The following is a 14,012-nucleotide window of genomic DNA, read 5'->3' on the forward strand; positions in this document are numbered from 1 at the left end:
GGAAACAGAACATTTTGACACTGGTATATTGCAGTTGAAAGTCTCTACATAAAACAGTAGTAGTTATTTTAAACAGGATCCAGCCATTTGTTCTTACATTTCCCAGTGCAGCCAATGTGATCTGTGTCCACATAGATTTTAGTGTGTGGATTGATTATCTTGGGAGCTGCATAAAAATAACTAATTTTGTCCCAAGTCTGAACAATCCTCACACATACAAGCAAGCCGTCTACACGCTTAAGATGTATTTGGCGATGTGATCTCTGATGACCTCTGCATATGGAAAATCCTATTCATTACCCCCACAAAAAAACAAACAGGTGATTGGTGCTGTTAGATAAAACTAATTGGGGGTCTTTGTGTGAAGATTCTTATGCACAGTGTGAAAACCACCCCTGCATAGGAAGACTCTCTTGATGATGATGATGATGATGATGATGATAATTGCACTTATATACCACTCTTCTAGACAGATTAGTGCCCTGCTCAGAGAGGTGAACAAAGCCAGCGTTATTATCCCCACAATACAGCTGGGGAGCTGGGGCTGCCTTACCTAAGGCCACCTGCTGAGCTGATGTGCAGAAGTGGGATTTGAAGAAGCAGAGTGCTGACTCGTAGTCCAACCACTTAACCAACAGTATTTTTGTTGCATTTCTATCATAACTTGTTCACAGCACTTCCTAGAAGCTTTTAAAAAGTTTATTTATAAAGCACTATTAGCACTATTATCTATTAGCAGAGCTTAATTAACACAAGCGGCTTTTGTTTTAAAAATAGCACCAGTTTTACTGCAATGTTGTGCATACATAAACTGCACAGAACCCATTAAATAATACTTTAAAAAAGAAAGCAAACCAACCAATCCAAATCCATCAGAAACAGATTTTTAGGAGAGAGGTCTTATTTCTTAATGCATAAAATATTTTGAGTGTGGAAAGTGACAACAGTATTTTTGTTGTGTTTCTATCATAACTTGTTCACAGCACTTCCTAGAAGCTTTAAAAAAGTTTATTTATAAAGCACCTAAAATCACTGAGTACTATATAAATTAAAACAGGATCACAAACAAATTTAATGATAACCTATACTAGGAAAGGTGGTGGTGGAGAGTGCCATCAAGTCATAGCTGACTTATGGCAACCTCTGGTGAGGTTTTCATGGCGAAAGACTAACAGAGGTGGTTTGCCATTGCCTGCCTCTGCAACCATGGTCTTCGTTGGAGGTCTCCTATCCAATTACTAACCAAGGCCAACCCTGCTTAGCTTCTGAGATCTGACAAGATCAGGCTCACCTGGGCTATCCAGGTCAGGGTACTAGGAAAGGTAGGTCAACAGGAAAGAGCCAGGCTGAACAGATGGTTCTATGTCCATCTTTTATTTGGTGACTGCTTCACTCAACAACGAAACTGTATTGTTTAATTGTCAATCAAACTCTTGCCTTTATGACCAGCTGATTTTCTAAAATCTGTTGTAGGTGTTTCATTTCATAGAAGAAGTTGAACACTGTCTTTAATATTTATTTAATGGGCTACGTTGCACGTTAGATTTTGTTCCCTTTCCTTCCAGATTGAAATGTGTCTTCTGTTCTACAGTGAAGACTGTTTTTATGTTGCTTTTTACGTTCCACTGCTAGGCGCAAAGCCTTGATAATCTTGTCTTTGTTATTCATGATGTTGTACTGACTCAGTTTTACCAGCTTGTCAAAGTCTTCCTCTGAATATCGTAAAATATTTATATTGTAAGGACCAACAGTACTAAGATTAATTATACCATCTTCCATCTCATCAGGACTACGCTTCACACCTGTTGTTAAAGAAAAAGATGGTCTTACTATTATTGAGAGAAAAGTATCACCTTAAGATTGTCTATGTCAAAAATACATAACAGGTCACAGATTGACAGTGCAATCCTACTGATTTCAGTTTATATATTTATACCCCTCTTTTGACCCCAATGAGGATGCAAAGTGGCTCACAACATCATTCTTCCATCCTCCAGTTTATCCTCACAACAACAACCCTATAAGGTAGGTTAGGCTGAGACAGAGTGACTGGCCCAAGATCATTCAGTGAGTTTCCATGGCATAGTAGGGATACCAGATCCCTGGTAGGGTGGCAAAACTCCCAGCCCCATCTTTTTCCCCTTGACCCTACTCACCTGGCTGGGAGGGGAGGAGGGGGAGGCAGGCTGGAGGGTGGGGAGGCAGGCTGGTACAGTGAAATGGCTCGCATGTGCACCCCGATCACTTCTGGTGCAAAACCAAAAGCTACAAGGTCTCGGTGGGGCCAAACTGGCCCCAAACATACCACAAGTTAACATCACTGAAGGGCTTTTGGAGCATGTGCGTAGAGCACGGCTCAGGGCTTGCCACCTGCCAGCTGTCCTCATCCCCTGCTTTCAAGGTAAGGGAGCTGGCAACCCTATGGTAGAGTGAGGATTTGATGGACTTACAAATGTATAACTCTGCATAGGATTGCCTGTTAACTCTGTTTTCTGTCTGTGGCTCCTCCCACATGGGGACAATTTCCCACTGTGCTCACATTGGTGCTCACAATGTATACCAATGCAGGTATACATACACTATAAGGCAAGCGGAAACCCAGAAAATGAACAACTGCATGACAATAGCATATGGAAACTAAAACACTGCCATTTGTGAGGGATCCTAGAGCAAAATCTCCATGTGGAAGCAACCAGTACACATTTTTATTTCTTGTGATATTCAAGTTTTCTGGTCTCATAATAACTGTAAAAGTTGGCTTTTTGATTTGCTCAAATGAGGGATTTGTATATGCTTATTTGAATATATTTGAGGCACCAGTCAATAAAGAAAAATCACACAGTAAATGGCAAATTAAAAAAGAAGGGACCTCAACACCAGCACATTTCGTTTCATGATGCACAGCAGTTTTCCGTTGCCAATTCAACGAATTCATGCTTGCATTCTACAACTATTGCCTGTTGCTTAACAGGAACAAACATCTCTTGTGCTGAACATGCACTAGATGATAAAGACATATAATGGGAATCATACAAGGAACTTTGTGGTTGTAAAATTACATCTTGGTATATATCTAAACTGTCTGGAAATATGTTCCTTGGTAAGGAGTTTACAGACTAATTTTAGCCAAGATATATCACTGTTAATTGTTTGTACTGAAAATGCAGTGTATTGAAAACCATGCCTCTGAGATTCATTTCTTTCTACAGATGAGATAACTGAAATATAGGTAGAACAACAAATTCTGAAGAGGTAACTATGTCAGACTGTTGCAGCCAAGCTATTTGTGGTTTCTTAAATGGAAATACATTTATTGTGGTATTTGTGAGCCTGAGCTGTTTATCACAAGCAATGTATGTGATCTCTCTTAATTTGTATTGCTGAGCTAGACTTTAAAACTGGTTCTTATTGATCCAAGCTCATTACTTTATTCAACATGTTTGATTTTTAATCTTAAAAAAATGTGGCAATACAAACACGAATCTTTCATGTCTTCCTTTGTCCTAAGTCAGTGATAATAAAATAAAGACAACAAAACCTTACCTGGTGCTTTGTACTCTCTGAAAGTATCATTAACTAAGGTGAAAAGAACCACTATAGGAGTCTGAGGGCTTTCTTTATCTCCAACTAGATAGCACTCCTTCACATCCTTTTCTTCTTCTTCATTTGGGATATTTTGGGGAAATGGGATTCCTTGTTTTGAGAAATACTTTGAGGCTTCTTTCAAGGGCTGTGTAATTACAGGGAGAGAAATCCAGACAAGATGTTAGAATCTCCACTTGACAAACTTGGAATGCATTCATATATACATCTAGATATTGGCAGTCTGTACATTTTTTCAGAGTGTGATGTGTTACCTATATATTTATGATATCCATGTAATATGCCCAGTAACATGCATTCCTTAAAAACAATCCTAAAAGCAATCCTGTTAATTACTTCTAGAATATGATTAATGCATGATGCAGACACCATATGTGTTATGTGCCGTCAAGTTGCATCCAACCAATGGCGACTCTATGAAGGAAAGACTTCCAAAATGTCCTATCATTAACAGACTTGCTCAGATCCTGCAAACTGGCTTTAATTGAGTCAAGCCATCTCATTTTAGGTCTTCATCTTTTCCTGTTCATGGTCATAGACCCAGAAGAGTTAGCCGTGTTAGTCTGCAGTAGCAAAATAGCAGAGTCCAGTAGCACCTTTAAGACTAACCAACTTTATCATAGCATAAGCTTTCGAGAGCCACAGCTCTCTTCGTTGATGCATCTGGTTAGTCTTAAAGGTGCTACTGAACTCTTTGCTCTTTTCCTATTGGCTTCCACTTTCTCCTGTGGTCCTGGAGTGGGGCAGTCAAGATGCTGGGTAGCTCCTCCTCCTTCTTACGCAGGGTCGGACGAACAAAGTTGCGATCCTAGGGGGAGGGGCTCCCAGGCTCTTCAGTTTTTTCCGGCCCTGCTCAGCAGGGGATGTATTTTTCTTTGCTCTTCGAGAGCAGCGATCCTTTGGAACATTCAGAGAGAAAGGCGTGGGCTCGTGGGGATATAGGAAGGACTTGTTCCTCCTTCCCCTCCACCCCTCCCCTCCCAACATTGGAATTGCAGCAGGAGCCACGGGGAACGAGCCGCAGAGCCGACGATCCTAGCCAGCTAGGACCCGGCGTCTGCTGAGGCACAGGAGAGCGGAAGAAGAACGCCACCGCTGCCACAACCGGGGAGGAAAGCAAACGTCTCCCAAGCGGCAGAAGCCTCGATTGCCGCGCCAAACTGTGAGTGAAGGCTTTCGCCTGCTTAAAGCCTCCGACGGGGCGAAAGGATCAGGAGGGTTGAAAAGTGCTGGTAAAGCCAGAGATAGTCCTGAACGTTGCGGCTGGGTTCTGATTGGTCTAGAACTGAACTACCCTCTTGGCAAAGTGGAGTCCATAGTCTCTCTGATGGGACGGGCTTCCCTGTTACTGGGTCCTTAGTTGTGCTGTTTGTGGGAGAAGTCTGATAAAAAAAAGGGGGGGAAACCTTTTATTTTAAAACGGTTCCTGCTTACTTTCACTTTTAGGCAGGAAGATTTTGGCGGGAATGACTTCAGAAGCCAGCATATCAGAGGCAAGGGAGGCTATTACAATGTCTAGCAATTTAGAGTCTTCTATTGCCTTAAGGCCTACATACTCCAATCAAGGGGAGAACCTGGGAAGTAGTGATCTGGATTTGGCAGGGCCAGATGTGAAAGCCAATATTCTAGCATGGCTAAGCACAGAAATCAAGAAAGGACTGGACTCAGCAGTCAAAGATCTTAAGGCACAATTAGTCGCTCAGAGACAAAGCCAGCAATGGCCTGGCACCTCGAAAGGGAAAAGGCCTGCAAATCCTGCTACACAGATCAAACCAAAAAAGAGGAGATCAGACCCTCTGGTGGATGACATTTCCAGTGTCTCCGATGAGTCCCCCTGGGGCTCTGAAGTGTCTCAGCAATCCTCTGATGCTGAAGAAGGAGAATTGTCTGAGGAGGAAGTCATGGAGATAAACCAGTCCCAAACCAGGCTTTTTCCTCCAGAAATGTTTTCTACACTGTTTGCAAAGGTGCTGAGAACCTTAGAAATTTCTCCTTCTGCTACAGGAGGTACACAAGTGGAACCCACATACCCCCAAGGCTTGGAAAGAGCACTGCCTAAAGGGGGTCCGAAGCAGGTAGGGGTGCCGCTACCAGCTATTTTCCATGATGTTCTGAAAACAGAGTGGGATAACTCGGCAAAACCTAAGCTCTATCAATCAGTTTTTCACAAGTACTACTCTTTGTCAGCTAACGACTCCAAGAAGATCAAACTCCCCACAGTAGATGACCCCATCTCCAGCTTGGCAACGTCTTCGGTACTACCTATGGATGCTGAGGGTATGCCTAAGGACCCTTCAGATAAAAAGACTGAACAAGCGCTGTGCAGGAATTTTGATGCATCTGCAGCATCTCTTAAATCCTCAGCAATGGGGTCCTTATTTGCAAGAGCGGCCTTTACGTGGGCATCAGACCTGGCATCTGCGGATAAAGAGGTACTGAAGGAAATCAGAAATGAAGCAAAGAAAATAGCGTTGGCAGCGGCCTTCTCTGCAGATGCCATACTGGACTCCTTTCAGATGTCCTCTAGGGCCATGGGTTTTAACGGAACACGTGTCTCAGGAATTGGGATGTGGATCCACCAGCCCATAGTAAGGTGGCAGCGATTCCCTTTTCAGGCACCAAACTCTTTGGGGAAGACCTGGATAGATTCTTGGTGGAGGATGCTGAGAAAAAGAAGGTCCTGCCATCTAAGAAAAGGGACTCCAAGTTCAAAGGGAAACATTTCTTTCGTGACTATAAAAGACCCGCCAGGCAAACTAATGACAGACCATTCAAGGGCAGGTGGCAACCTAAACCCAGGTCAGATGGCAGATCCTTCAGCTTCAGAAAGTCGTCCACCCAAAGCAAAGGACAGAAAAAAGGTGGCCAAGCATGACTACCCGGCGAAGCGGAAGCTTGGACAGGTCGGAGGCCATCTCTAGGACTTTACACCTCAGTGGAGGAAAACAATTTCAGACAACTGGGTACTGGAAGTAGTATCCAAGGGTTATTCCTTGGAGTTCGACAGGGTGCCACGAAGGCGTTTTCTCCAAGTTCTCAGGAATCCATCTCAGACGAACCACCTGAAAATGGTGGAAGCTATCAGGCACCTCCTTCGGATCAAGACGATAGAACCGGTGCCTGCATGGCGCAGCTGCTCCAGCTGTGCAGAGATAATTGAGACCGAGACGCAAGGGGGGGGGGGAAGAAGTCCTGATCCTGAATATAATCTGTATTGTATAAGACCTACCAATCTGATAGCATATTAGAAAGTTAACTTTTAAGAAAAATTGCAGCATGAAGGGAATACAAGACATGTAGTGTAGTGTTTGTTGTTTGTATGTTGATTTTCCCTTTTCCCAGTTCTCCCTTCCCTTTTTTTTCCCCTCCCCTTTATACTTTTGTAGTCTTCTGTAGTTTTTTTTATGTTAGATATTAAAAAATAATAAAAAAACTTAAAAAAAAAAGAACCGGTGCCTGCACATCTTCAAAAGCAGGGAGTGTACTCGGTCCTTTTTATGATTCCAAACAAAAACGGAGACATACGGGCCATTCTGGACTTGAAATGGTTGAACCTTCACATAAGATGGTGACCCTGAAGTCCACTGCAGGGGCCTTACAGCAAGGAGACTTCTTGGCCTCCATAGATCTGTCCAAGGCCTATCTGCATATCCCTGTCAGGGCTTCACACAGGAAATTTCTACGTTTTGCCTACAACGGGGAGCATTACCAAAACAGGGCTCTCCCGTTTGGTCTGAAATCCTCCCCAAGGGTATTTACAAAAGTTCTGGTGACCTTAGTGGCCTTCCTCAGGGTGCAGGGGATCGCCTTGTCGCCCTACCTCGACGACATCTTGATAAAGGCGCCGTCCCGGGCGTCGGCCCAGAGGGTGGTGGAGACCACCACGAACTGTCTGGAGAGTCACGGCTTCATCATCAATCGCCAGAAGAGCATACTTACCGTGACGCAGAGAATCTCTCACCTGGGGGTAATAATAGACACAATGGTGGGCAAGATGTTCATATCTCCAGAGAGACAACAGAAGATCCTGACTATGTTAGAGACAGTTCAGACAAGGAAAGTGATGGAGGTTATGCAACTTTCCAAATTACAAGGAATGATGTTGTCGTGCCAGGATGTCCTGCAGTTGGCCAGATTCCATACTCGGCCTCTACAGAGATTCTTGCGACCCTTTCAAAGAGTCATCACGCACAGGTGGTACAAGAAGGTGGAAGTTCCTCTCACACTGTTACAGGATCTGTCCTGGTGGATGGAACTGGGCAGGTTCGCAGAGGGTTCTCTCCTCAGGGAACCCAAGAGAGTGACTCTCACAACAGACACGAGTCTGAAGGGTTGGGGTGCCCACATGGAGGGGCAGATAGCTCAAGGGGAGTGGCTTCCCGAAGAGGCAGAGGCCAGCATAAACCTCCTGGAGCTCAGAGCAATATGGAACGGGCTCCTGGAGTTTATGGACAGTCTGAAAAGGAAGCATGTGATGGTCCTCACCGACAATATGACGGCGAAGGCCTATATAAACAGGCAAGGAGGCAGCAGGTCCAGGACCCTGAGCAAAGAGGCAGACAAGATCTTACGGTGGGCGGAAGAAAATCTAAGGTACATAAAAGCAAGCCACGTAGCGGGGCAACTCAATGTCCTAGTGGATTGGTTGAGCAGGAACAGAATAGACCAGTCGGAATGGAAGCTGAACGAGAGGGTCTTCACACAGATATGCAAGAGGTTTGGGGTGCCAGGAGTGGACCTCTTCGCTTTGGCCCAAAACAACCAAGTGGCACGATTCATGTCAAGATACAGAGACCCGGGGGCCATGGCAGTGGATGTGCTGTCCCAGGATTGGCCTCAGGGCCTTCTATATGCCTTTTCTCCAACAAAGATCCTTCACAGGGTAATCCAGAAGATAGTGGATCAGGGGGCGGAGGTCATACTAGTCGCCCCTTACTGGCCACGGATGCCTTGGTTTCAGGAACTGAAGAGACTGGCATGCGCAGAACCGTGGACTCTTCCTTGCAGGGAGGATCTCATAACTCAGGGGGAGATCCTACACCCGGACCCCAAGGCGCTAAAGCTAACAGCCTGGAAGTTGAGCGTGGCCAGCTTGAGGCCTTAGGTTACTCTGAAAAGGTGATTTGCACCATGCTAGCTTCAAGGAAAGGTTCCACTAATCACAGCTACAACAGGACGTTGCTGGTGTTTCATGAATGGTGCAAGAGAAAGGGACTGAATCCTATGTTGGCATCCATAAAACAGATTCTTCTATTCCTACAGGATGGACTGGACAAGGGACTCAGTACAAGCATGCTGAGGAGACAAGTGGCGGCAATCTCAGCCATCAGGGGATCCAAGAGAGGGACCTCTCTTACTAAGCATCCTCATGTGAAACGCTTTTTGAGGGGGACTGCCTTGCTTAACCCGCCCCAAGTGCATCGTTTCCTGACTTGGAACCTAAACTTAGTACTAAACGTGCTCACAAAAGAACCGTTTGAGCCCATGGCTACTTGTTCCCTTAAGGAACTGACTCTTAAACCGGTGTTTCTGGTGGGCCTGACTTTGGCGAGAAGGGTGTCAGAGTTAGGAGCCCTATCAGTGAATAGGGAACTGTGTACTTTCCATCAGGATAAAGTGGTTCTTAGAACGGATCCCTCCTTTATTCCCAAAGTAAACTCGGCCTTTCATAGAAGGGAGGATATAGTCTTGCCATCCTTCTGTACCAACCCTAAGCATGAGAAGGAGAAAGAATGGCATAAATTGGACATAAGGCGGGCTCTGAGTTTCTATATTGATAGAACCAAGCAGTTTCATAAGGTAGAAAATCTGTTCGTTTCTTTCAAGCAGAGTGCAACGGGGAGCAAGGTGACCTCTTCGACCATCAGCAGGTGGATCAGGGAGTGTATAGGTTTAGCATACAAGGCTAGGAAAGTAACTAGGGATGTGCGTTTCGGCATTCAGAATGCCGAAAGAATGCCGAAACTAAAGTGTTTCGGCTTCTTTCGGGGAATGCCGAAACGTTTCGGGGAATGCCGAAACGTTTCGGGTAGCCGAAAGAAAAAAGCCGAAACGTTTCGGGATTCTTTCGGCTTTCTTTCGGCTTTTCAATGGGAAAATGCCTCCGTCTTCCCGGACGTCTGGGGGAGGCATTTTCCCACCGAATAAGCCCAAAATTGGTGGGGACCTTCCTCTAACCCTTCTCTAACAACCACCCAAGTTTCAGACAGATTGGACTTTGGGGGGCCATGTTATGGCCCCCCAAAGCAGGTCCCCCCATCCTCCCATAAGAAAGCGAAGGAGCAGCATATTGTTAGCATGCTGCTGCTCATCTTTCTTCATTATTTCCTATGGGGAAAAAATGAAGAGGCAGGCTTCCTTTGCCAGGGGTGGCATTTTGCATGCAAAATGCCCCCTCACCCTCAGGGGCCCTTCTCCCACCCCTCCTCCCACCCCCCACCAAGGCTCAGCCTGCTCCCACTTGGGGGGGCCATTTCATGGCCTCCCCAAGTAGGTGCTCTAATCTCTACCACTGACAGCTGGGGAAGGCTTGTCTTGCCAGGGGTGGCATTTTGCATGCAAAATGCCCCCCAGCCCTCTGGGGCCCTTCTCCCACCCTTCCTCCCACCCCCCACCAAGGCTCAGACTGCTCCCACTTGGGGGGGGGCATTTCATGGCCTCCCCAAGTAGGTCCTCTCAGCCCCTAAAGTCCACCCCTTACAGCCCCACACAAACCCAATTCCCCCCCAGCTGCCACACACAGACCCAAATCCCCACATTAGCCCCTCACAGACCCAAATCCACCCCCACCTGCCCCACACCCATAACCCCAGGAACAGGCTGGCAAAGGCCAGCCCTCTCCCTTTGTTCCCTATGCTGGGAACTTCTAAACTCTCTTTCCCTGGGCAATTCTGCACAGCCCAGGGGTGCCACAATGGTGGGCACACTTCTGAGTGCCAGCTGGTCCCTGTGAAAGAGCACCTGAACCACAGACACCCTCCCTCAAATTCCCCCACCACCTACAGAGATGGCTGGCCAGCCAGCCCCATTGTTCCCTATGATGGGAACCAACTGCACAACAAAGAATAAAACAAGAACAACACAAAATAAAGTTTTAAATTTTTTTTCTCCCTTCCAAAGTACAAGTAGGCAAAGCATTATGACATTACACCAGCAGTCCCCCACACAGAAAAATAACACAACTCACTTAACATCAGAGAATCACAAAGCATGATTCCTGTCAAAAACACTTTATTTCTTGAACAGCTTTAGGTTACACAGCAGGGGGGAACACCAAAGGGCATGGCAGCACTATCTTACACAAAAATAACACAACTCACTTAACATCAGAGAATCACAAAGCACAATTCCTGTCAAAAACACTTTATTTCTTGAACAGCTTTAGGTTACACAGCAGGGGGGAACACCAAAGGGCATGGCAGCACTATCTTACACAAAAATAACACAACTCACTTAACATCAGAGAATCACAAAAACACAATTCCTGGCAAAAACACTTTATTTCTTGAACAGCTTTAGGTTACACAGTAGGAGGGCACAACAGGACATGATAGCAATGTACTACAAAAAATAATACAACCCACTTCACCGTTTTTGACAGCAATTGTGTTTGTGTGATTCTCTGATGTGAAGTGAGTTGTGTTATTTTTGTGTAGTACACTGCTTTCCTGCTCTGTGGTGCCTTCCTACTGTGTAACCTAAAGCAGTTACAGAAATAAAGTGCTTTTGACAGCAATTTTTTGGGGTGATTCTTTAATGTGAAGTGAGTTGTGTTATTTTTGTTTAAGATACTGCTTCCATGCCCTTTGGTGTCCCCCCCCCCTGCTGTGTAGCCTAAAGCTGTTCAAGAAATAAAGTGTTTTTGACAGGAATTGTGCTTTTGTGATTCTCTGATGTTAAGTGAGTTGTGTTATTTTTGTGTAAGATAGTGCTGCCATGCCCTTTGGTGTTCCCCCCTGCTGTGTAACCTAAAGCTGTTCAAGAAATAAAGTGTTTTTGACAGGAATCGTGTTTTGTGATTCTCTGATGTTAAGTGAGTTTTGTTTTAATTTTTCTGTGTGGGGGACTGCTGGTGTAATGTGTCATAATGCTTTGCCTACTTGTACTTTGGAAGGGAGAAAAAAAAATTTAAAACTTTATTTTGTGTTGTTCTTGTTTTATTCTTTGTTGTGCAGTTGGTTCCCATCATAGGGAACAATGGGGCTGGCTGGCCAGCCATCTCTGTAGGTGGTGGGGGAATTTGAGGGAGGGTGTCTGTGGTTCAGGTGCTCTTTCACAGGGATCAGCTGGCACTCAGAAGTGTGCCCACCATTGTGGCACCCCTGGGCTGTGCAGAATTGCCCAGGGAAAGAGAGTTTAGAAGTTCCCAGCATAGGGAACAAAGGGAGAGGGCTGGCCTTTGCCAGCCTGTTCCTGGGGTTATGGGTGTGGGGCAGGTGGGGGTGGATTTGGGTCTGTGAGGGGCTAATGTGGGGATTTGGGTCTGTGTGTGGCAGCTGGGGGGGAATTGGGTTTGTGTGGGGCTGTAAGGGGTGGACTTTAGGGGCTGAGAGGACCTACTTGGGGAGGCCATGAAATGCCCCCCCCCAAGTGGGAGCAGTCTGAGCCTTGGTGGGGGGTGGGAGGAAGGGTGGGAGAAGGGCCCCAGAGGGCTGGGGGGCATTTTGCATGCAAAATGCCACCCCTGGCAAGACAAGCCTCCCCCAGCTGTCAGTGGTAGAGATGAGAGCAGAGCACCTACTTGGGGAGGCCATGAAATGCCCCCCCCCAAGTGGGAGCAGGCTGAGCCTTGGTGGGGGGTGGGAGGAGGGGTGGGAGAAGGGCCCCAGAGGGTTGGGGGGCATTTTGCATGCAAAATGCCACCCCTGGCAACACAAGCCTCCCCCAGCTGTCAGTGGTAGAGATTAGAGCACCTACTTGGGGAGGCCATGAAATGGCCCCCCCAAGTGGGAGCAGGCTGAGCCTTGGTGGGGGGTGGGAGGAGGGGTGGGAGAAGGGCCCCTGAGGGTGAGGGGGCATTTTGCATGCAAAATGCCACCCCTGGCAAAGGAAGCCTGCCTCTTCATTTTTCCCCCATAGGAAATAATGAAGAAAGATGAGCAGCAGCATGCTAACAATATGCTGCTCCTTCGCTTTCTTATGGGAGGATGGGGGGACCTGCTTTGGGGGGCCATAACATGGCCCCCCCAAAGTCCAATCTGTCTGAAACTTGGGTGGTTGTTAGAGAAGGGTTAGAGGAAGGTCCCCACCAATTTTGGGCTTATTCGGTGGGAAAATGCCTCCTCCAGGTGTCCTGGAAGACGGAGGCATTTTCCCATAGAAAAAAGCCGAAAGAATGCCGAAATAATGCCGAAAGAATCCCGAAAGTCGAAAGCCGAAAGAGATTCTTGTTTCGGCTTTCGGCTTTAACGATAGAGAATCTTCTTTCGGCTTTCTACTTTCGGCTATAGCCGAAAATTTTTGGCTTGCACACCCCTAAAAGTAACCCCTCCAAAGGGGATTACTGCTCACTCTCTGAGAGGAACGGCCACCTCGGCCGCTTATAGGTCCTTCCCATCCTTGGAGAGGATTTGTAGGGCAGCAGCTTGGAGGTCAGTACACACCTTTACCAAACATTATAGAATAGATCAAATTGCTTCTGCGGATGCCGCCTTCGGCAGAAGGGTGCTTCAGCACGTCCTGGAAGCTTAGTCACCTGCCCTATGGTTCACTGCTAGGAATATATCCCAGCGTCTTGACTGCCCCACTCCAGGACCACAGGAGAATGGAAGATTTAAATTACTTACCGAGAAGCTTCCTTTCTCGGTGGTCCAAGAGTGGGGCAGTCCTAACCCACCCAGTTATGAAAGGGGAAGGGATGAGCAGTTGAGAGAACAGACCTAAGTGGGCCAGTTATGTTACTTTGATCGTTGAGGTGTTCATGTGTTACATAACGATGAATAAAGTTTATTTTGTTAGTATTATAGTTGTATTATTCAGGTGATGAGAGCCTGGTCTGATTTGTTGGGGAACTGTGAGGGCTTGGAAAGGAACTGAAGAGCCTGGGAGCCCCTCCCCCTAGGATCGCAACTTTGTTCGTCCGACCCTGCGTAAGAAGGAGGAGGAGCTACCCAGCGTCTTGACTGCCCCACTCCTGGACCACCGAGAAAGGAAGCTTTTCGGTAAGTAATTTAAATCTTCCATTTCCTAGCATTATTGACTTTTCCAGAGAGTCTTGTCTTCTAATGATGTGATGAAAGTATGGTAGCTTTAGTTATGTCATTTTAGCTTCTAGGGAGAATTCAGGCTTGATTTGATATAGTACCTACTTATTTGTCTTTTTGGCTGTCCATGGTATCTGCAAAACTCTTCTCCAGCACCACATTTCAAATGAATCAATTTTCTTCCTGTCAGCTTTCTTCACTGTCCAG

The 14,012-nt window shown here is 46.3% G+C and overlaps 1 protein-coding gene across 1 annotated transcript in view; it reads right to left on the reverse strand.

Annotated features, from left to right (window-relative positions):
* Positions 1-426: 426 nt before the first annotated feature.
* LOC129323398 (cytosolic phospholipase A2 epsilon-like) overlaps positions 427-14,012 on the reverse strand; it is a 96,693-nt gene continuing 83,107 nt past the window's right edge. The window contains exons 19-20 of the mRNA XM_054969931.1: positions 3,544-3,730; positions 427-1,802 (exon numbers count right to left, since the gene is read on the reverse strand). Coding sequence (XP_054825906.1) covers positions 1,540-1,802; positions 3,544-3,730 — 450 coding nt within the window. The 3' untranslated portion in view covers positions 427-1,539. The remainder of the gene's footprint in view (positions 1,803-3,543; positions 3,731-14,012) is intronic.

This window comes from Eublepharis macularius, chromosome 2 (assembly GCF_028583425.1).
Source record: "Eublepharis macularius isolate TG4126 chromosome 2, MPM_Emac_v1.0, whole genome shotgun sequence".
NCBI classification, from domain to species: domain Eukaryota; kingdom Metazoa; phylum Chordata; class Lepidosauria; order Squamata; family Eublepharidae; genus Eublepharis; species Eublepharis macularius.